The 22,628-nt window shown below is 41.4% G+C and overlaps 2 protein-coding genes across 2 annotated transcripts; one reads left to right on the forward strand and one right to left on the reverse strand.

Annotated features, from left to right (window-relative positions):
* Positions 1 to 1,339: 1,339 nt before the first annotated feature.
* LOC121868687 lies at positions 1,340 to 3,358 on the forward strand. The gene is made up of 2 exons (XM_042369523.1): positions 1,340 to 1,573; positions 2,232 to 3,358. Exons 1-2 carry the CDS (start codon positions 1,562 to 1,564, stop codon positions 2,805 to 2,807), a joined length of 588 nt encoding a protein of 195 aa, XP_042225457.1. The 5' UTR covers positions 1,340 to 1,561; the 3' UTR covers positions 2,808 to 3,358.
* Positions 3,359 to 13,592: 10,234 nt separating this feature from the next.
* LOC121868760 lies at positions 13,593 to 21,480 on the reverse strand. Its single transcript, XM_042369645.1, has 3 exons — positions 21,395 to 21,480; positions 15,211 to 15,367; positions 13,593 to 14,394 (listed from the first exon to the last, which is right to left on the reverse strand). The coding sequence occupies exons 2-3, from the start codon at positions 15,220 to 15,222 to the stop codon at positions 13,807 to 13,809; spliced, it is 600 nt and encodes a 199-aa protein (XP_042225579.1). The 5' UTR covers positions 15,223 to 15,367; positions 21,395 to 21,480; the 3' UTR covers positions 13,593 to 13,806.
* Positions 21,481 to 22,628: the final 1,148 nt, after the last annotated feature.

The following is a 22,628-nucleotide window of genomic DNA, read 5'->3' on the forward strand; positions in this document are numbered from 1 at the left end:
CATTTACATGGCTGTACAGTACATTAATCAGGAGTTGTTTATTATTTTAACAATAGATGGGATGGTGCTATTCTTATATCTATCGGTGCGGGCTCTTATGGGCTGAATTTTGTTGTAGTGGCGGACTGCGCGAGGTGGATGGGGGGGTGCCGGTGGCAGGAGGTGGCGATGACGAGGGTGGTGCAATAGTTGGCTGCCAAACCTTCCAGTGGTGGAGAGCGCGTTGGTGTAGCCGGAGTAGTCAGCGCCGAGCATGATTCTGCAGGCCCTTTTCTGTACCTTCTCTAGCTGACGTTGTTGGGTGGAGTTGAGGGAAGACGACCAGGCTGGTGACGCATACGTTAGTTTGGGGAGAATAAAAGCGTTGTAGATGGTCCTCAGCTCTGGCGTGGGTGTCCCAAGTGACCTAAGTCGTCGTAGCATGTAGAGACGATATGAGGCTGCCTTGACTGTGTTATTTACATGGGCCTTCCAGTCAAGTTTGTTATCTATAGTAACACCCAGGAGTTTGGCAGACTGCACCAGCTGGAGAGGATGGGCACCCACTGTGACTGCTGGGGCTTGCACTGGAGTGGTGGCGGTATTGATGTGCATGACTACGGTTTTGGTGTGGTTGATGGTGACCTTGTTCTCCGTAGTCCATGCCTGTAGCCTGTCCAGGGTGCCTTGTAGCGATGAGTAGTCTGGTGCGGTGTTGTCCACTGAAACCCCCACAGTGCAGTCATCCACGTACTTCCACCTGTGAGGAGTGTCCGATAGAGCGTCGTTGATCAGGATGAGGAAGCACAGTGGTCCCATCTTGTGTGTGTGTGTGTGTGTGTGTGTGTTTCTTTATCTCTAGGAGCAGCTGACATAACAACAAAATACGCCTAAAGAAAATTAATATATAAATAAACAGATACCTTTAATACGTTTTGTGAAAGAGTTAAATATCACGTTTAATAAGACAGAATCTTTGTCAATAGAATGACTGACAGAGCATGGTGTAGAAGGACGTAGATGGAGAGAATGACTTAAGTAGAGATGTAAGGATGAAGATGTTTAATAATATGGGCGTTAGCGTGCTAGGGATGTGCGAGTGACTTAGTGGATAGTCACTCCACTTCTACCCTATTTTTTGTTATAGCCCGGAAGAAGCTTGGTAACTCGCCTATTATTATATATAAATTCTGTATTTGTTTCTAAGAATATTCATAGTCTTATTTTAACATAATGCTATTGTACGCTTCATATCACATTGTGGGAATACTGATGCTAAAATATTGAACCATATGCATTACAGATATGCCTCTCATAATGTTTAATCGTGATGGACTAGTGTAATTACTCATATTATTACGCACTTACAAATATATGCTGTTGTAGCTAAGTGATAACATTATAACATCACCAGTGAGTCTTGAAAGTGTATACATAAGGTTAAAACAACAAATAGCAATCCAATCAAGTGGCATAGGAAACCCTTGGTATGGGTATGGGGAACCTTGAGGTAGTGGTAGCCTGGTATATAAGGCGGGAGAGCTGACAAGGACTACATTCCCCGGGTACCTCCACCGCGACCATGAAGCTCCAGGTTAGTAACGCCTCTATTATTAATATACTATAAGTCTGCCCTCGGCCTTTCTGTTGCGAGCATAGGTTGTAATTCTCTCTCTCTCCCCCTAGCTTTAGTTACACTTGGTTCAGTTACTAATTTAATTTAGATAATACACCTGGATAGACAAGAACAAGCATAAATATTAAAGCTCTTTATAAAAAAAAATATACATTCACAAATCTTTCACGCACGATATTTTAAATTATAGACATAAAGTTTCGTCACATGATCTGAGGAGGATCTTGGGAAGCTTTAAATGTAGGTAGTGTGTAAACAGGAGCAGCCTCGCATGTCCAATTAACAAGTTGCTGTAGTGTACTATGTTCGTTTATTCTTTGTATGTGTGTATGTGTGTGTGTGTGATGTAGGTATTTTCATTACTTTGTGTAAAATAACGAACTACTTTATCTAAGAGATATAATTCTGAATATTGTTTTGATAATTTTGAGTATTATTCGTTTTTCTTAACCATTGTACGTGTTTAATATACAAGTTGTCATCAGTAAATACACGTGTTATTTCAGCTGATTGCAAATTATTAAAATTCATCTGAAAATATTTGACTAACGTAAAGAACTAATAGCAATGCTGGAAGTACTTCGGAAATATAATCCCCATTCTCTCCCTCTCTCAGATCCTCCTCGGTGTTGTGATGTGTGTCTACACAGCCTCAGCGATGCCCCAGACCTACGAGGCTTTGGGGGTGCTGCAGCCCAGTACCAGAGACCTCGGCCCCTACGACAACATGGTCGCCGCCACCATCGACATCCTCCCAGAGATCGCACAAGTCTTCGAGCAGATAACGAGTGACCCAGCTCGCAGCAACAACTTCGATTCTGGCTTCGTAGAGAGAGTTATCCTGGCCTTTCTCCCCATTTCTCGCAAGGTGATGGAGGCCATGGCCAAGGCTGAAGGCAAGAGTGTCCAGCAGGAAGACCTTGATAGACTGGCCAGGGCAGAGGCCATCATGCCGTCTATCTTAGCCTTCATAGAAAAACTCCGGACCACTGATTTTTACGGCATCGGAGAAGACTTCTCGGGGAGCGCTGGCAGTAGTGGCCTTGGGGTCTCCAAAGGAGGATCTGAACCTACGGCAGCAGCGACCACCCGGCTGACGAAAACCAGCAAGACCAACAACCTCAGCGCCTCTATTGTTAGGATGCCAAATGGTGGAACTCATTTTATTAACCACCCACGCAGTCAACAGTAAACTCTTCATTCTCTCTCTCTTTATCTCTCTCTCTCTCTCTCCATTTGTGTTATTTACACTCTTAAGAACAAATAAATATCTCTACAATACGTCTACAGGAAAACAGGAACATTTAGCATTGTCTGTAGCTTTCTTAAATGTTCTCATGGATACTGCAAATTTTTAGCAAAATGTAAGATGGTAAAAATATTCCATCTCCTGAGACTAACCTGGAACGCTTCTAGACCCAACTTTTTTTTTTTACGATCTTATCAGTTATTCTCTGTTGTTTACTAAGAGAAATGCTTCCTTAAGTTCTAACTATATAAATGTGCATATATTTAGTTTAATGATATGTATGACTGTACAACTTACACCACTATCGAATATCTGAAACGCATCTCTTCCGAATACTGTATTTAACAGTGTGTGTGTGTGTGTGTGTGTGTGTGTGTGTGTGTGTGTGTGTTTGTCTTCAAAGCATAACAAAACTGGTTTATCTATAATCGAATTATGTACTGTATGAAATCTGTTGTACAATACAAATAAATATACGTGATAAAATCTTCCAATTGTGAGTTTAACATAATTATCACCATCCCTTATTATATCATCTGACTTGCTGGAATGAATGGAAACTAGAATATGAAGATCACATGCACGAGTAACAATAAGTAATGAGAAAAGACTATACATGATCAGAGGTCATGAGCAACTGATTGGAAAATTCAGGGTTGTAATACCAATACTCGTATCTTGAATTTTGCTGAATAAAAGCATTGGATTCAGAAGACAATAAAGAGCATTACAACGTGCAGTATCCTTGAAGGGGTCTTACAACCTTAAATATTTATTATTCAACTCGTAAAATTGCCCGGCTTCCTTGACTGTCACAGTTTGCATTCCCAGACACGGGTAACCACCTCCCGCAATCGTCGTGGCGACATCTCAGTAGGGGAAGATTTCTAGTTCTTGCTAATAGCAATACCAAGGTGCACATCCTTAGGACCCATGTAATATGTATGTAAAGTTTCAGGTCTCTAACTGCTTCCGTTTTGGAGCTATGGTTTGAACAGACAGACACACTCACAGACAGACAGATACGTTCATTTATTATTATCGATATCACTGTGCACTCAACCACTTTCCCTTCCCCAACTCTTCGAGTCGGGTTTCTATTTACAGTTGGATGAACAAGAAGAATCCCAGGATCTAACCCGCGACTCTTAGAACAGGAGGTGAGCACTGTTACCTCTTGGCCACTGAATCCTTCACGATATAAATAAAATTCCATAAACTGGACACAAAACAACATGTTTTCTCTAATATTTTCCTCGGATATTATTTTAACTGTAAATTAATTCCTTCATGGAACTCACCTCTAATATTGTACTTCTTGAACACTTAGTACTCCTCACGACAAGATACTTAGATACGACAGCAACGTCAGAGGGGAACAGTCTGAGAAGATCACAGAGAAAAAACATCTGAAACTTCCCTTACATCACAGTCTATATACAGGGTGATTCAGCAAAGAGTACATTAAATTGGAGGATGAAATCATTGGATATACCCTCGTCTTCATCTCTTCTTCTTCCTCTCTCTCTCTCTCGCTAACCTAACCTAACCTCTTCTCTAAAGCCTTTGTTGTTGTCTACGTCATCAAGGTGTTACAACCAACTCATTAGTAAAGTAGTTATCAGACAAGTGAGTAAGAAGGGGATTAATTACAGGTCAAGTAATAAAAATTCAGGTCAGTAACTACACTATATACAGGTCATCTTGGTGGTGGTGGTAGTTGTGTGTGGTCGTGGTGGTGTGTCACACAATGGGTGGTGAAATGCTGCCGCCGCTGGCTAGCCCTCGTGGTGAACAGGGAAGCAACTTCAATAAGTCTTCCCCTGCCAGTACACAGCCTCCTCACCATCAAGACTCCTGCTGTGTATCCTCGTGGCAACACACGGTAACTGGGTGACTTCTGGGCCCAGGCAAGATCAGCAGGGGATCTCGGAATAGCAGTGGGCCCCAGAGGGACGGCGCATAGGCCCACTGGCATGTGGACACGTTTTGGCGCCTACCAGCCATTACCCCGCTGCCTTGCAGGTTAACCTAGGTAGGTATAAGGCTACGGGAGTAAACCCTGAACGAAATATCTGCGGTGGAGCCCCGCATCAGGCAGACATGATTACAGAGCTTCAACAAGACCCCAACGGCGGTATAGGTGGAAGAGGTGACCACCACGGAAACCCAACGACTACACCGTCGGACAAAGGCAATGCCTGATGGACAGGCTACTAAGGCGAAACCAAACAAACTGGGCTATCGGCAGTCCATTGCAACTCTCCCTCTGCCCAGTCGTTGCAACACTTGCACCACTGGATAAGGAAAAGGGAGAGCTAAGATGTGTGGTTGCAGCCTGTGCTCCTGCCTCACCACATAAATCAACTCACGTGCAGCTATCATCCAGCGCCACATACCTCTCATCATCATCAAAACACCTATACCCACAAAAGTCCTATGGCGACGGACGAGTGGCGACGGGGACAAGCATAGATAACTGCCGGGAGTCTCTAGTCACAACTCTGCACATAGGCGGCAAAGAGAAAATGGTCGTTTATGCACTGGATCTAGCCAGCAGTACAATCCGGTCCTGTCTGTGTGACTGAGCAGACCTTTCGAGGAACCACTCTGCTCACCCCACACGGGGATGGGGCTAGAAAAGATGCCCTAAACATAGCCTGCCTAAAAACCCAAAGTGGCTGGGCAACCGCACCCAGTAATGTTATCCTTATGCGGTCGAAAACACAATCAAAATCACAGATCCAAATAAAAACAAACCATACAACTTCTTATGGTCGCTGCATGGAATGGCAGGACCTTTCTGGATATTGGCACAAATGAGCATCCTGAAAGAACTGCCCTTGTGGCAAAAGAGTTGGCTAGGTTTAACATCTACATAGCAGCCATTAGTGAGTCCCGGTTCCCAGATGAGGGCCAACTCACAGAACAGGGGTCTGGCTATACGTTCTTCTGGAAGGGTAAGCCTGCTGCGGAGAGAAACCTCATTTATGGAGTTTGCTTTGCCATCCGCCAATGCATCCTACACACTCTAACTGAAATGCCTATTGGGATCAACGAGCGCCTCATGACGCATCGGATACCACTAAACCACTCACGCCATGCCTTTTTCATCAGTACATACGCCCCAACACTGGATGCAGAGGAAGACATTAAGGAGGCCTTTTACGTCGACCTCGACAGAGTGCTAACCTCTATCCCCAGAGAAGACAAGGTTGTGCTGGTTGGCGACTTCAATGCCAGAGTTGGCAGAGATACTAACACTTGGCAGGGAACCATAGGGAGAAATGGACTTAGAAAGTGTAATCCCGAACAGCCTACTCCTCCTCAGCAAGTGTGCTGCGCACAACTTCACTATCACCAATAATTTGTTTCAGCAGGCCGACAAGTTTAAGGGTTCGTGGCAACACCCACGATCCAAACACTAGCGTCTCATTGACTACATCATTGTCAGAGAAAGAGATCGCCGAGATGTCCTCATCACCTGTGTCATGCGTGGCTCAGATCACTGTGACACTGATCATCGACTTGTCAGAGCCAAGCTCTCACTTCACGTCGCCTCAAAAAGGCAAAGGCAGCAAGCCTCCAGAAGAAGTTTTAATACTAAGTGTCTGGAGGATCCAGCAGTAGCACATGCTTTCAGAGAGCAGTTCGAACATGGGCTTATAGACAACCCAACAGCAAACAACGCGAATCCCAATGCCGAATGGGATACTCTCAACACAGTTATGACAAACACCTGCAGAGAGACTCCTCGGCCAGATCAAAAGAATACACCAGGACTGGTTTGATGAAAATAAACCGGCAATCAAATTACTCATCGATGATAAACGTGCTGCTTTTACTGACTGGCAAAACAACCCTCAGTCTCGGACCCAAGCTGATACCTTCCAGCAAAGAGAGGTTGCCAAGGCATTGGCCAGAGTTTCTGAGGAACCAATAAATAATGAGGAACTTTTCATCGTTTTGGGAGAAGCTTACCAGGTGAAGATACGACGGGAAGGCAAAGTACTGTACGTGATAACTGGCGGCACTGTCGCTGCTCATAGGACAAGCATAAGGCGCTATGTTCTCATGAAAAGGCAGAAACGCGTATCGTTACCAAACATTGTGTGCTCTTAAACAAGGGACAAAGACGGTGGTGGTGCGCTGCGCGGTAATTACAGACAGCGTCTATCACATAATCGCCACTAATTGTGTAGTGTTTGGGTGTAATTCTTTGTTCAAACGAGAGGGGAATATACACTTCCATATATTTCCTAAAGATGGATTAACCTCATCAAGAGAAAAGACAACATTAATACTGTTAATACTCGGATCTGTTCGGTGGGCATTGAACAGTTGCCAGAGGCTGACAGAATCTGCAGTCCATTGTAAAAATAGTTTGATAACCATTAAATATGAATTGTATATATTTTTTCATAAGTTTACAAAAAATCTGCACTAGAGATTCCATAAATAATATCAAAAGCAAATAAATCTCTGTGGCCTGGTAGTGTTGTATAATGAATTGGAAATTCTGTCAGCCTCTGGCAATGAGTTTCAGGGCACTCCCACCCCGACCCCCTGTACTTTAGCTTAAGGTCCGCGTAGGTAATATTCCTACAAATCCTTCAAAAGAAAAGAAAAGAACAAAATTATCCCCACTCTCCTCCACTTCTCCCCATACCTCTCCCACTCCCTCTCTTTCTCTCTCTTAGAACATAAGAATGGGGGAAACTTCAGTGGGTCTATCGGTCCATACTAGTGTCACGGTCACTACTGAGCAATCCTCCTCTTTCAGCAGTGCTTCACTCGGCCCATTAATCAGACTCACGCTCTGAAATAACAGCTGTGGTTAACAGCTGACAATTGAAGATGGCATTTTCATACAATTACACTGGGAGCATATTACTGTACATCCAAGGAAACTATTCCTTAATTCGTGTAATTTGGGTTCAAAGTAACACCAGCTTATAACAACTAATACTTATTGTATTTACAGTAAACAAGAGTACAGACAATAATACTGCTTGGTCCTGTGACCCAACTAATTCCATAATATGGCTCTCCCTCCGTTCACAAAAGTATCACCTAACATTCACCCTTAATACCGGTGAACAAATTAATACTAAAACATAGAATACACAATGGATGAAATAATATTATAGTCACATTCCTAGTTTCACGACCACACCCTGTGTCTGCCCGGAGAGAGAGGTACATACATATTTTGTTCATACTTGATTCATAAAAAAAAACTGCTCTTGCAACTTTGACTGATACAAAATGAATATACTGTACAGCACACATCTTAATATTATGTAAATACATGAACATATGTAACACTAGGCAGCCCCGTTTACACCCAACCCATATCACCCACTTCTCAGGCGACGAGGTCACCTCATGTCTACATTATTAATATAATGAAAACAACATGGAGGAAAGAATATCCTGTAAGCAATTGTACGTGATTATAGTTAGAATTCTCTCTCTCTCTCTCTCTCTCTTTCTATTCATCGGTGCCCTATTTGTCATAAGAATATTAATAGCTGCAGAGTCAGCGACTGTCATCAAAGGTATATGAACTGAGAGGAGGCCAAAAGTGGATTGTGCAAGAAATTGAGTCGACATGGAACCTGAGGAAGAGAGACCAGTTCTGATCACTGAGGATCGACAACGTTAACTGGATGATATAAGGAGGGAGACAGATGCTCTTTTCATTGAAAAAAAAGAGAATGGGAGGAGAGGATTTATTTGCGTGAGAAAATAAAAAAATGCCTTTATTAAGGCTACTTCTAAAGATACTCTTAATAGTTATTTTTCCTTTTCTCAAGTGAATTTTTCTTTACTGGTAACCCTGTAATATACTGGTCTCACGGGGATATCAGTCAAGCACTGACCCTTCGCAGCTTAAGCCTGAAAGCTTGTCGCTACTTGCCTGATAAAAGTAAATTTCCTTTTCCGCCTATCAGTACACTGCATCGTTGGATTTCTAAGCTCAATGTGGAACCAGGGGTGTTGCATGCAGCTCTGCAACTGTTGTACCATAAATGTGAGTCTATGGATGACTGTGAATGTCTACGTATTTTATCTTTTGATGAAACAAGTGTGAGTGAAGGTAACTTTTGTCATGTGATGTCATAACTTCTGTCACCTCACCTTACACCTGCCCTAATTACCACTCTCCTCTATACTATGGCGTCAGTGACGGTAACGCTTGTCGTGTGAGGTCATAACTCCTGTCACCTCATTTCTACATTATTAAAACGAGTATATTGAGCGCAACAGGGAGAAAGGGATCTCTTGTAGGTAACTGTACATATAGCTATAACTTACTTATCATAGGCTACATTTATTTAAATACAAAGGTAGAATTAAAATGCATTGTTTTTCTTTTAACATTTCTTTGTCTGGTACTGAATATACATGCTGTACAGGTATATTCTTTATCACCCACTACACTGATTGGTGTCCTTAACTCGTTAGATGCAAAGTTAGACACTCTACTAGTATTATTTTCTATGTGAGATACAGAGATAACAAAGAATAGTATTTAGAACCTTAAAATGTTTATAAGGGATGAAAGGTAGTCGAGGGAACGAGGGAGTCAACCCGTTGATGTTAGCAAAGCTCCACCCACCTGCCCGCGGGTTGACCTCCTCTTCTATAGACCTTGGATACAGACATAATTGTGACATTTGTTGGGCTGTTCTTCTTGAGAGCAACTATACGAGGATGCTCTCACATGTGGGTAGCATTTGGAAGAGGAAGAAAATTTAGAAAACTAATGGTTAAAGGAATTCTGATCTTCCATGCCTTTACAGGCATGGTCTGCTTGGAAAACTTGGTCGGAGATGCCCGATGTGACAGAGGCATTTGTATACATATGAGATCCCCATTTATTGAAATGGTTGCTGCTAGACCAGAGTTTAAGGTGTTGGCGGAAGTTCGTCATCACAATGTATGACAACTCAAGTAAACCAAAGTCTGGGAATGATGAAAGGAGAAAGAATTCACAGAGAAGAGCTGTCTTGGGCCACCTTCCACCAACACTGGACGCACTGTTGCAACACGTCAAGCGTAACATTAAACAGGCAGGCTAAAAGGCCTTTGAGTTGCGTAGCACAGTCAGAAGTGTCCTCTCTCCCAAGAAGACTTTGGATGACTGTTCGATGACAATGATTGTAAAAGGTCTGTCCTGTTGTCAAAGATTCCTGAAGCTTGAGAGGCGTGTCGGGAGTTCATTCGTTGCTGCTGTAAAAGTAGTTTGTCATGTGCAGTTCGTTGTACAATAAATAAAAGCTGGCCTACGTTGCACAGAACGTGCACATTTTCGTGTTTAGTAGACTATCTCCACTAACCCCTTCACTAAGGGTCGCCACTTTTTATGTCTTGTTTGGCTAACGCCAGATGATTTTGTTCAGCTCAGAGGGGCACCTGTACACAAGGAGTTAAATGCGTGACACCTGACCTTAAACTGAAGCTAAAAAGAACTAATAGGTTAAGGTCACTATTATCATGATTAGTGTGGAAATGAAGGTGTGTAGAAAGTGATGTAGGTCGTGAGACAACTGAGCAACTGTGGTAGCCTGTAGTCAGCCTTGCGTGACTGACGCCGCGAGTTCACTCATTATTGTTTACATGACTGGGCAACATGGACACACCCACTCAGTCTTCCATAACAAATCGCAGAACCATGTGAGGAGGACATGATAGAGAGGCATTTAATGTGAGTCTCATAACTCCTTGAGACAAATAATATTAATAATGTATATAAGAGCTGATGCAACTGTCATACGTAAATCACTTTCACTAACTTACTATCAGTATATATTTATCACCATAATGGTCACCCGTCTCCTACATGTGTGAAGACAACCTTCCCTAAGGCCACCTAGACCATGTGTGAAGGTGTAGACCCTATCCTTCAGTACAACATCAGCACTCTGAGATAACCCAGGGAGACCAGCAAAATTCGTCAACCGGCACTGGTAAACCACCTAGTACTCGATCCGCTCATCAATTAATAATTAAGTCTCCAGCCACTGCTAGGTACACAATATATGCGTGTAGAGAGAGAGAGAGAGAGAGAGAGAGATAAAAATACAGTGTGTCCGTATGCATGCGAGTCAAACACGAGCTCTCACAGTATAAGAGGTAATTAAGGAAATGTTAAGATACGCCAGAAAAAAAGATCTACAGGAATATGAAAGGTTGAGGTGGGGGTAAAAGGTTGCCGTAGTCAATGCTATAATTATTGTCGAGCGGAGAGAGGAGGCTAGGCGACAAAACAATACTCGACTGTGGTAAAAAAAATAATGTATTAACTGCAGTGAGGAGAGAGAGAGAGGCTGTCCTGGGGTTCTTAGTAGTCCTGCATCACAATTTTCCACGTAGACGACAGACCTAGAGTTAGGGCCTAAAGCTGACAACCAAACTGTCATTAGACCCAACCAGAGATCAATTTGTCTTCTTTCTTCCGAAAAGATAATTTTTAACATGGGAACCTTTGAAAATCTTAACCCAAAGAAAGTTTTTTGGATATCTGAGAGGACGACAGACCGCAGCATAATTTTCTTTTTTAAATTTGGAGGAAACATCGAGTGATGGAATAACTAACGGGACTTGTTAGCAGCAGCACGGGTGCAGTCCAGTGATACAGTAGCAACTAAGCTGTAAACATCCGCTACATGAGTTAAAGAGACAGTGAATGATGGGTCAATGTGTGTTATCTTTGATCCGTGCTACCATACACCATGACCAGAGAAGTAGTAGGCAGCTACCAAACAGGGAGGTACTACAACCTGGGAAGATATTGGAACTATAATGTATTGCCTAATGGTGGACCCTGCCGCCATATGGCATCACAAAAATTGTGACCAAGTCCCAGGTTGTTGATCTGACTTTCTGCCTCAGATACACACAATTGCAGGGTCTCAATTGTTTTTCTTACTATTGACAACACAACATACATAATTATATCGTTTCTCACTTTTGATCTTTTTTTTCATTTTTGTGTTTACTTATGGTTCTTTATTATTATTATTATTATTATTATTATTATTATTATTATTATTATTATTAATTATCATTAATTATCATTATTATTATTACAGTTTTGCCCCCAGGCCCCGATGTGGGTCATTGACCTGTGCCCGGGTGGGCTAATCCCCGTACAAAAAAAATAAATAAAAAATAAATAAAAACTTGAAGGAGGAAAACAAAGGATTCACTTTACAATATTTTCTATGCAGGTTAAAGATTTAAGAAAGTGTGTGTGTGTGTGTGTGTGTGTGTGTGTGTGTGTGTGTGTGTGTGTGTGTGTGTGGAGTAGATCAATTTGCTGTCTTAGTTCTTTCCCCCCACTCCCACCCCGCGCTCCCTTCTCTTTAGATGACTGTATCTCTGCACCTTCCCTACACATACCATGAGTACAGATAATATATTAATCCAGAATAGATATTTGGAAGACTCGCATTCTTAAAGGTACGTGAATAACATTGTCTCGTTTCTCTTGACCCACAACAGTAGACAAAGCAGGTAATAACCACAGAATTTTTATCATATGATGGCTGGGTGTTACTGAGCACGTTCACCGAGCTCGTTCACCTGGATTGCTGTTCTTATGCCTCCTGCACGTTTACAACTACCGGTGCGGGAAAGTTTTTACCTTGCATATCTATGGGAAACATCTTATCGTACAGCTACAAGTGATTAACTGTACACAGGTATCTGGTACAGGTAGAAGGGTCAGCAGCAGGTAAGGTTGGTCACCATGCCATGGGAACAGCAGGTAAGGTTGGTCACCATACCATGGTAAGAGCAGGTAAGGTTGGTCACCATACCATGGTAACAGCAGGTAAGGTTGGTCACCATGCCATAGTAACAGCAGGTAAGGTTGGTCACCATGCCATGGGAACAGCAGGTAAGGTTGGTCACCATGCCATGGGAACAGCAGGTAAGGTTGGTCACCATGCCATGGGAACAGCAGGGTCAGATTATTCTTGGAGGTTAAAGCCAGATTAAAACTTAGTTCAACCGCCAGTGTAACCGTAGCCAGTCATCTCTCTGCTACTCTGTTTTGCTGCTTCTCGTTGTAACGACATTATATATATATATATATATATATATATATATATATATATATATATATATATATATATATATATATATATATATATATTAGCGTTCCTGGTCACAGTCATGGCCGTGGGCCGGGGTTCGAATCCTGGCGCGGGTTGTTAATTGTTGATTGTATATATATATATATATATATATATATATATATATATATATATATATATATATATATATATATATATATATATATATGAATATGAAAGAAAAAAAATTTCAAGAGGTATATTCGTTATGTCAGGTATATATATATATATATATATATATATATATATATATATATATATATATATATATATATATATATATATATATATATATATATATGAAAAAAAAATTTCAAGAGGTATATTATATATATATATATATATATATATATATATATATATATATATATATATATATATATATATATATATATATATATATATCGTTACAAAGTGGTTGCCTCTGGCACTGCAGTTAAACATAATCACAACTTCTTTGTTAATCTTTGTTTCTACTTTTCATAATGAATTCAGAATTACAGTCACGAAGCTGTGATTACATCAATATTTTATAACTACATATTTGGTGAAACTTAAACAAAACCATCAAAACAACATAAACGTTACAAGTTAAGTTTTTCTTAAAAAAAACTGCTCGTAGATCCTTATATACAAATTATAAAAATAGTTCTTCTTTGAACTTAAAATGGTGTGTTTGTATACATGGCTGACTGTCTAACACTTTTGTTTTGCGCATGTGTATGTAGTGTCTTTCTTTAGTGCAAGTCTATCAGTTTGCGTCAACGTACGTCACCAACTGGATGCTTTATGGATTAATTACCGGTTCCAGGCAAGGTGAAGAAGGCATTACCGTAGCTGGCCCTCCCCGAGCCTTGGGTGCCAGTGTTTACCTCGGTAGATAATTTCTGGCCATAGTTGATAGAAGACGAGTCAGTGGAAGTAAAGAGGACAGGTGGAGAAGCAGCGGCTGGGACGAGACGTACTTCATCGCCGTTAACTAGTGTTGGAAAATCCGCTTTTGCAATGTCGTTCATAAGACGAAAGTATGCAGGCAGGATCTCCTTGGTCCGGTCCAGTCTTTCTAGCTCTTCGGGCCTCAGTTCCCTGCCCTCAGCTTTAGCCGAGATTTTTAGTATCTTCTCGGTGATGGGAAGGAAGGACATAATGATGTCTTCCATAACTTTCAAGCTAACAGGGTCCGCTGATGGGTCGCGCCTACTGGTAATCCTTTGAAACACTTCCCTAATTTCAGGAAGGACGTCAATGGTGGCGCTTACCATGTTCTCGAAGGGTCCAAGGTCTGCCTGGTTTGGCTCTGGGTGAGACACCTCCAGGACTCCGTAGCTCTGGGGAACTGCTTTTACTGCGCAGGCGCACAGACACACAGAAGAGAGCACGACCTGTAAAAATAATCCTCATGTTAATTAAACGTTTCTCACCAGTAATTTTGTCGATTGCCAGTGTGGGAATATATTTTCGTCACCAAAATAGGTCCCGTTGACTTCTGTGTGTGTGCAGCAGAGCCTCGGACAGCGGTAATAGTTCACAAGTACAGTAAACTGTACAAGTACAACAGTGTTTCACATGGCTCCAAACACAAGGCAAGTAAAATAAAGCATAGATCAAGAAATGTTTTGTTTTGTTTTGCCTTACTTACATATCTTGTGTCTTCTTGCCAATACTACCGGTAATGTTACTTCCACTACTACTGTAATAATAATAATAATAATAATAATAATAATAATAATAATAATAATAATAATATATTCATAATTATTATAATAACAACAACAGGATGAAAGAAATGGATCACTCTTAGATATAAGCGCTGGTTGAAGTACGTGGCTTTATTCCACTACCTGTGCACTAAGCCAGTTATCGTCACACAAGTTACCATTACACTACAGAACAACGATTCAGACATTACTTTTGGTCAAACTCTTAACTTACAGTTAGGCCTGAGCTATTGCTTAATAGTATCCATGATGAGAACTCGTGGTTACAGCTCAAGTTTTCCTCCCAAACCCATCAATCATCAAGCGATTTTTAGTTTAGTGACCCCGCTTAAAATCACACCCTCAAACAAAGACCATTAATAACTTCCTTTGCATCCATTCTCACTTATGTCCACCAGAGAACCACTGTAGACAAATAGAACGGGGAAAGTTGCATGACAATCCAATAAGTTTAACTTTCTAAGGTAGGGAAGGACTCACCTGGAAGAACATGTTGCCTTTGGATCCTTCAGTGCAATAGTGTGGTGGATGAGGTAAGGCGCTCGCTTATATACTGTACTGCTTGCTAGCCAGCACGACCAAGGGCGAATGTAGGGTATTTTTTCAGGAACGTTGAACGTTTCAGAAGCTACATGTGCTGAAAAAAGTAGTAGTTGGTTTTCAGTAAGAACATATATTTTGCTGAACTAATATAAAAACAGATGTATAGAGCTAACTTCTCCACACAGAAACATATAAGACAATTTATATATATAACTGGCTTACCTGGCTTGGGCAGCCTAGCCCCGAGCACACGTTGCCCTTCCAGACACAGTAAAACATTCCGCACCATAATATTTTGTTCGTATGTTCTATAAAAAAGTAAATAATGTAATGTAAGAAAACTACCCCCTCCACACACACACACACACACACATGCAGTAACACTCAAACGTAGACGTGATTTCGAGGATTCCCCCACACGACGTACTGCAAACTGGTTATATTCCTGACCTTATAAACCGGATATTCTCGCTTTAGTTTGATTTAACTTGTGATCTATAAAGTAATTTACCAACATGTAATTTTATCTGGTTATGTTTCATGTAATCAGCTAAATCTTCTTTCCCTTTGGCTTATATTCTGTAATAATAATAATAATGATAATGATAATAATAATAATAAACGGCAGTCAGAGGCTGAACACATACTCTACACTGGACAAATATGACAAATACTATAAGGTTAAGTGACATTTGGGAGTGAGTTGTTGAACAAAAACTTTCATTACAAAAAATAGAGACAAGGAGTAAACTAACAAGTTAACTATGAGTCACAGTCAGTTTGGTGTTGTGGAGGATATCACGTGGTTGTGGTCCTTCCCTCTCCTGTGGTGTTGTGGAGGATATCATGTGGTCGTGGTACTTCCTTCTCCTGTGGTGTTGTGGAGGATATCATGTGGTTGTGGTACTTCCCTCTCCTGTGGTGTTGTGGAAGATATCATGTGGTCGTGGTACTTCCCTCTCCTGTGGTGTTGTGAAGGATATCATGTGGTCGTAGTACTTCCCTCTCCTGTGGTGTTGTAGAGAATATCATGTGGTTGTGGTACTTCCCTCTCCTGTGGTGTTGTAGAGGATATCATGTGGTGGTGGTACTTCCCTCTCCTGTGGTATTGTAGAGGATATCATGTGGTTGTGGCACTTCCCTCTCCTGTGGTGTTGTAGAGGATATCATGTGGTGGTGGTACTTCCCTCTCCTGTGGTGTTGTAGAGGATATCATGTGGTGGTGGTACTTCCCTCTCCTGTGGTGTTGTAGAGGATATCATGGGTTGTGGTACTTCCCTCTCCTGTGGTGTTGTAGAGGATATCATGTGGTGGTGGTACTTCCCTCTCCTGTGGTGTTGTAGAGGACATCATGTGGTGGTGGTACTTCCCTCTCCTGTGGTGTTGTAGAGGATATCATGTGGTGGTGGTACTTCCCTCTCCTGTGGTGTTGTAGAGGACATCATGTGGTGGTGGTACTTCCCTCTCCTGTGGTGTTGTAGAGGATATCATGTGGTGGTGGTACTTCCCTCTCCTGTGGTGTTGTAGAGGATATCATGTGGTTGTGGTACTTCCCTCTCCTGTGGTGTTGTAGAGGATATCATGTGGTTGTGGTACTTCCCTCTCCTGTGGTGTTGTAGAGGATATCATGTGGTGGTGATACTTCCCTCTCCTGTGGTGTTGTAGAGGATATCATGTGGTTGTGGTACTTTCCTCTCCTGTGGTGTTGTGTAGGATATCATGTGGTTGTGGTACTTCCCTCTCCTGTGGTGTTGTAGAGGATATCATGTGGTGTGGTACTTCCTCTCCTGTGGTGTTGTAGAGGATATCATGTGGTTGTGGTACTTCCTCTCCTGTGGTGTTGTAGAGATATCATGTGGTTGTGGTACTTCCCTCTCCTGTGGTGTTGTAGAGGATATCATGTGGTTGTGGTACTTCCCTCTCCTGTGGTGTTGTAGAGGATATCATGTGGTTGTGGTACTTCCTCTCCTGTGGTGTTGTGTAGGATATCATGTGGTTGTGGTACTTCCCTCTCCTGTGGTGTTGTAGAGGATATCATGTGGTTGTGGTACTTCCCTCTCCTGTGGTGTTGTAGAGGATATCATGTGGTTGTGGTACTTCCCTCTCCTGTGGTGTTGTGTAGGATATCATGTGGTTGTGGTACTTCCCTCTCCTGTGGTGTTGTAGAGGATATCATGTGGTTGTGGTACTTCCCTCTCCTGTGGTGTTGTAGAGGATATCATGTGGTTGTGGTACTTCCCTCTCCTGTGGTGTTGTGTAGGATATCATGTGGTTGTGGTACTTCCCTCTCCTGTGGTGTTGTAGAGGATATCATGTGGTTGTGGTACTTCCTCTCCTGTGGTGTTGTGTAGGATATCATGTGGTTGTGCTTCCCTCTCCTGTGGTGTTGTAGAGGATATCATGTGGTTGTGGTACTTCCCTCTCCTGTGGTGTTGTAGAGGATATCATGTGGTTGTGGTACTTCCCTCGCCTGTGGTGTTGTAGAGGATATCATGTGGTTGTGGTACTTCTCTCTCCTGTGGTGTTGTAGAGGATATCATGTGGTTGTGGTACTTCCCTCTCCTGTGGTGTTGTGTAGGATATCATGTGGTTGTGGTACTTCCCTCTCCTGTGGTGTTGTAGAGGATATCATGTGGTTGTGGTACTTCCCTCTCCTGTGGTGTTGTAGAGGATATCATGTGGTTGTGGTACTTCCCTCGCCTGTGGTGTTGTAGAGGATATCATGTGGTTGTGGTACTTCTCTCTCCTGTGGTGTTGTAGAGGATATCATGTGGTTGCAGTAACAGAGACGCCGGCGGTGTGGTGGATGAAGAAGTCACGTATTTGTCACAGTACCTCCTTTCCGGTGTGTCGTAAATAATTGTAAACACTGACCATTGACACCGGTAAGAGTGTTCCCACGGACCACTTCACTGATTTAACACCTTGTTGATTCCTTTTCGATGTGAAATTGTTACTCCCATGTCTATGATGAATTGATCGTCAATCTTTCCACCGTTGGGGGGACGGGGAGAGTCGACAAAATACTAACAACTCACCCAGAACGCTCCTAAGTACGTGCTGACAGTAGGTGGGCAGATGTGTGTGTGTGTGTGTGTGTGTGTTTATTACCTTGACTGGCGCCTGTCCCGGTGTGTCCTCAAATACTGTTGATTCCTGAGCCTTTTTTTTTTTTTAGATTGCCTCCGAGGGGGCTAGTTCATTGGGCACCCCATTACATCCTGTGCAAGGTGAAGCGCAGAAGCGTTTACAGCGCCCACCTGGGAAGCATGCGTAGCTCATGCTTGCCTTTATGACTCATGCATTAAGGGCTTAAAAGCCTGAAGGGTCATGGATTTTGTCAGCAAGTTACATAAAGTGACAGAATGATGAGTGTGTGGAGGAAAATTCCCGGTACAATTTATCTGTTTATGGCAAAGTATGGCAGGGGGGTGTCGAAACTTTGGATTGTGGCTGTACAGCCCCCCCCCGAAAAAAAAATTTAATTATATATATATATATATATATATATATATATATATATATATATATATATATATATATATATATATATATATATATATATATATATTGGATTACTTATCTAGGTTAGTAGTTCTACTAGTACTTTTATTCGATTACAAAATCTTCGTAATTTGACCACTGGAGGAAAATGGAGGAAAATGCAGCGGGGCTGTTGGTCCACACTTGGCAGCCCTGTTTACACCCAACCTATATAATATACGGTGCAGTAGTACCACGTTGGAAACATTTTCTTGTTTGATCAGTGAAGTTAAGCAACCTGAGTCTGGTTAATACTTGGATGGGTGACCGCCTGGCCCTAAGAACACCAGATGTTGCTGACATAAAGACTAGACTAGATACAAGCTTTTCGTGGCTAGTCAGCTGTCCTTGGTCAAATTGACTGAATATAAAAAATATAAAAAATATAAACATTATATCTGTCCAACCAATATTTCAAATTTCCTAGTGAGTTTGATTTAATGGAGGTGTTTAGTAACTTGTTCCACTCATTCACTTCTCTGTTTACCTAGTGTCTTACCCTTAAATCTAAATTTGTCGAATTTAAAAACAGTACTAAGTGTTCCCCCCCCTGGCTTGATAGCTTAAGTACCTTTGTTATATGGGCGTGAGATAACCGATATGGTGTATGGGCGTGTGATGACCAACGTGGTGTATGGGCGTGAGATAACCGATGTGGTGTATGGGCGTGAGATGACCGACGATTCACAATGTATTTCCCGTATAGTGATGTTTACAAACCATACCCCAAGGTCATTCGTGAGGACCTGTTGTCTCTACCATGGAATCAGCTGAGTGGTATGACGAGACGCTAATGCAGGGAGGAGATGGGGATATTGCAATGAATCTGTTTTGTGTTATGGTTAATAGTGATAAAACATTTAAATGCAATACAGATGCCAGAACGAGAGAAAAAATTAACAAGAGGAAAGTTTTAAGAGAAAAGATAACAAATATTAAAACAGGTATAGAAAATTAACACGAGGAAGGAAAGTAAACATTAAAAAGATATCTTATTGTAAAGGAAAGAATCAAGAATCCGATACATTAAAAATAAGTGTTAGATCAGAGAAAATAAGAAGGTAAAGGCGTAAAGAATAGAATGTTGGCAAGCCTGGAGGTTATTTCCAAAAGTTGAACAGAGATGAAATTTACTAGTAAAAGAAATGGAGTTTAATGATAAATAAATGTTAGAAATGTAAGATTATAACGATAGTAGCTTTGTTTGGGGGATGTTGAGCCGGGTAGCGTATAGAACTGGTACTCTGAGTCAGGTTGAAGTCAGGAAGGAGAGAGAGAGAGAGAGGCAGGGTCAGGAGAACTAAAGGTAGCATACATTATATTTTTCGTTCTCTTGCTCTCCGCTCGGTCCTAATTTAATCCATGTCATAATGCTTATTTACAGAGAAGAATTTTTTGTAAACTCTGCTTTGAGACGGTTTTTGAAAATACATTCCTTTACATTGCTTTTATTCAGTCATCAATTTCTGTTTACCTGTCGCGGAAAATTAAATTACTGTATGTGTTATATTCTTCTTCAGCAATGGTTCGTAGAGCAGTTCATTCACACAGGGACATCAGGAAAAACTGTAAAACAAACTCAAAGTAATGTACCGCACACCAACATGCATCCAATTTGCACTCTCTTTACAAAAATAACGTATACTTAAGTCCAAGGCTCAGCATGTAACCTCATTGACTCCTCCCACCTCACTAACCTGACATTACTGCTGCAGTGCTGCACTATTGTCGCCTTGAGCCATTCTTCACTCACCTGCATGTAACATGCAATGACAATTATTTTTGTTGCAACTAAGCTGCCTTAAGCACTTTCAGTGATCACGCAACAGCTTTTTTTAAAAGCCTTACCGCAACACTGCCTGATGCACCTTGGGAGAGGTTTGAGTATTCTTTAAATATTTGTAATCGAACGTAACAAGTCGAAAAATATTACACAAACTCTTTGTAATGGAAAATAAAAAAATATATTTTTTTATGTAATAGGCGTTTAGGTTTAGGGGGAAATAGGAAGGAACTGGTTCACAAACAGGGTGGTGGACGAATGGAACAAGTTTAACAACATATGTTACTGTTTGTCCACGCTGCAGCCAATTACCTGCAGCAGAGTAATGGTCAGAACTTTCAGTTACACGTCCAGATGAATCTAAGTCCTGGGGAATTTTTTCTTTCAGTGTTTCAAGTCACTATTAATTTTTAACTCTCAGGTCAGTTTTTCAGTGGCCAGTCGAGTTTACAAAACATTTTAAGTTGAACTCATTCAAGGGAAAAGCCAACGTGACGTCTCGAGGCACTTGACCAACATTATATCATTACTGCACTCAAACAATTATGGTATTTAAGGGCGTAACAAGGTCAGTAATTACACTATTACATCAACAATTAAAGATTATGAGAGATTAAACTCTCGAGGATTTAACCAACAACTTCAGAGCAACAGTAACTCAACATCTTTAGGCCTAAAACTATAGAGTTAATATATTTATGCTCGATTTTCGATGTGTTTCTGAATTCTTGGACTTTGTTTATATATATTAGACCTCAAATCTAACCAGGTGAAGAACTAAGGTCGACGACTCACCTGAGAGCGAAGTATGGATAATGGATGGTCAGGTGGTCAGAGATGGAGTGTGTCGACCACGGAGGAAACACTGCTTATGTAACCTTTTGGTCATTTACCTTCTCCACCACTCGAAGGTTAACCTCTTTCACATACAAGAGCAGATTGTGAAATTTTACTGGTGATACTGTCACTTACTATAAAAATGTCAAACTTTCTCCAACTAGCATTAAAATCGCCGAATTTATCTCGATAAAAAACAAAAACCTATGTCTAAAAACCCGTTCAAGTTTTACGTAAGATATCAACGATGTGTAGGCCAATTATAATTGTTACCCCTCGTTTTCGAGGGTGGCCACTGGCCGGCCCAAGGGCCACCTAGGCCTGATTTTGTTCAAGCTTTAGAAGCTGTCGCCAACACAACAACCACACCCTATGTTAACGAGTTGCATGACCCAGTGTCAGGGAATAATCAGAGAAGATCGATCAACTCTCCAACTGCACTGGCTAACACGATCAGCAAATCGATTAATATCCAGGTCCCCAATTACTGCTAGGTAGACAGACAAATGGCGGGTCATAATACAGGTATAAGTTCAAGTGGGCAGTTACCGTTTTGTTTTACAGTTGTTGCCTATGAACTCTAAGGGCGTAGTGTAGGTTAGTATATACACTAGTCGTTAACAATAAACAAAAACTAAGAGATAGTATCAGAGGCTACGTGCCAAATAAGGTTAAGTTTTATAGTATTGTAGGTAATCATCAGCTTGACGTATGTTAACATACACGAACACATAACCCATTCTAAACTTTTCAGTAACCAGCTATTGGTCTCGTGTTAAAGATAATATAACAAGTACCAATCGTCAGTGGTACATGGAACCTTATACGCACTATTCCTCAGCCACTTCCAACGGGAATGTCCAGTTTTTCTTCTCATCTTCTCTTAACTAGTAATTATGCCGAACCTGTGTCCACCATCCCAAGTCCTGCGGTCACCCTCTTTACATCTTCTTATAAAAATAAAGATAATTTTCTTTGTTTTCTTTTTTCTTCTTCTTACAAACGGGGAATGAACAGTGATGCATTTTCCTCTGCTGGCTGCCGACCGAAGGAACACTCATTCAGCACTGCGAAACCTCAAACTATTAGATACTATGCGGCCTTGGTTATATATGGTGAAAGTGCCGATGTGCATTATTATTTACCAGAAACTCAACAAGAATACCCTATACTGAGAGAGAACGCTACCATG

The sequence above is a fragment of the Homarus americanus genome, unplaced genomic scaffold (assembly GCF_018991925.1).
Source record: "Homarus americanus isolate GMGI-L3 unplaced genomic scaffold, GMGI_Hamer_2.0 scaffold30535, whole genome shotgun sequence".
Taxonomy (NCBI): domain Eukaryota; kingdom Metazoa; phylum Arthropoda; class Malacostraca; order Decapoda; family Nephropidae; genus Homarus; species Homarus americanus.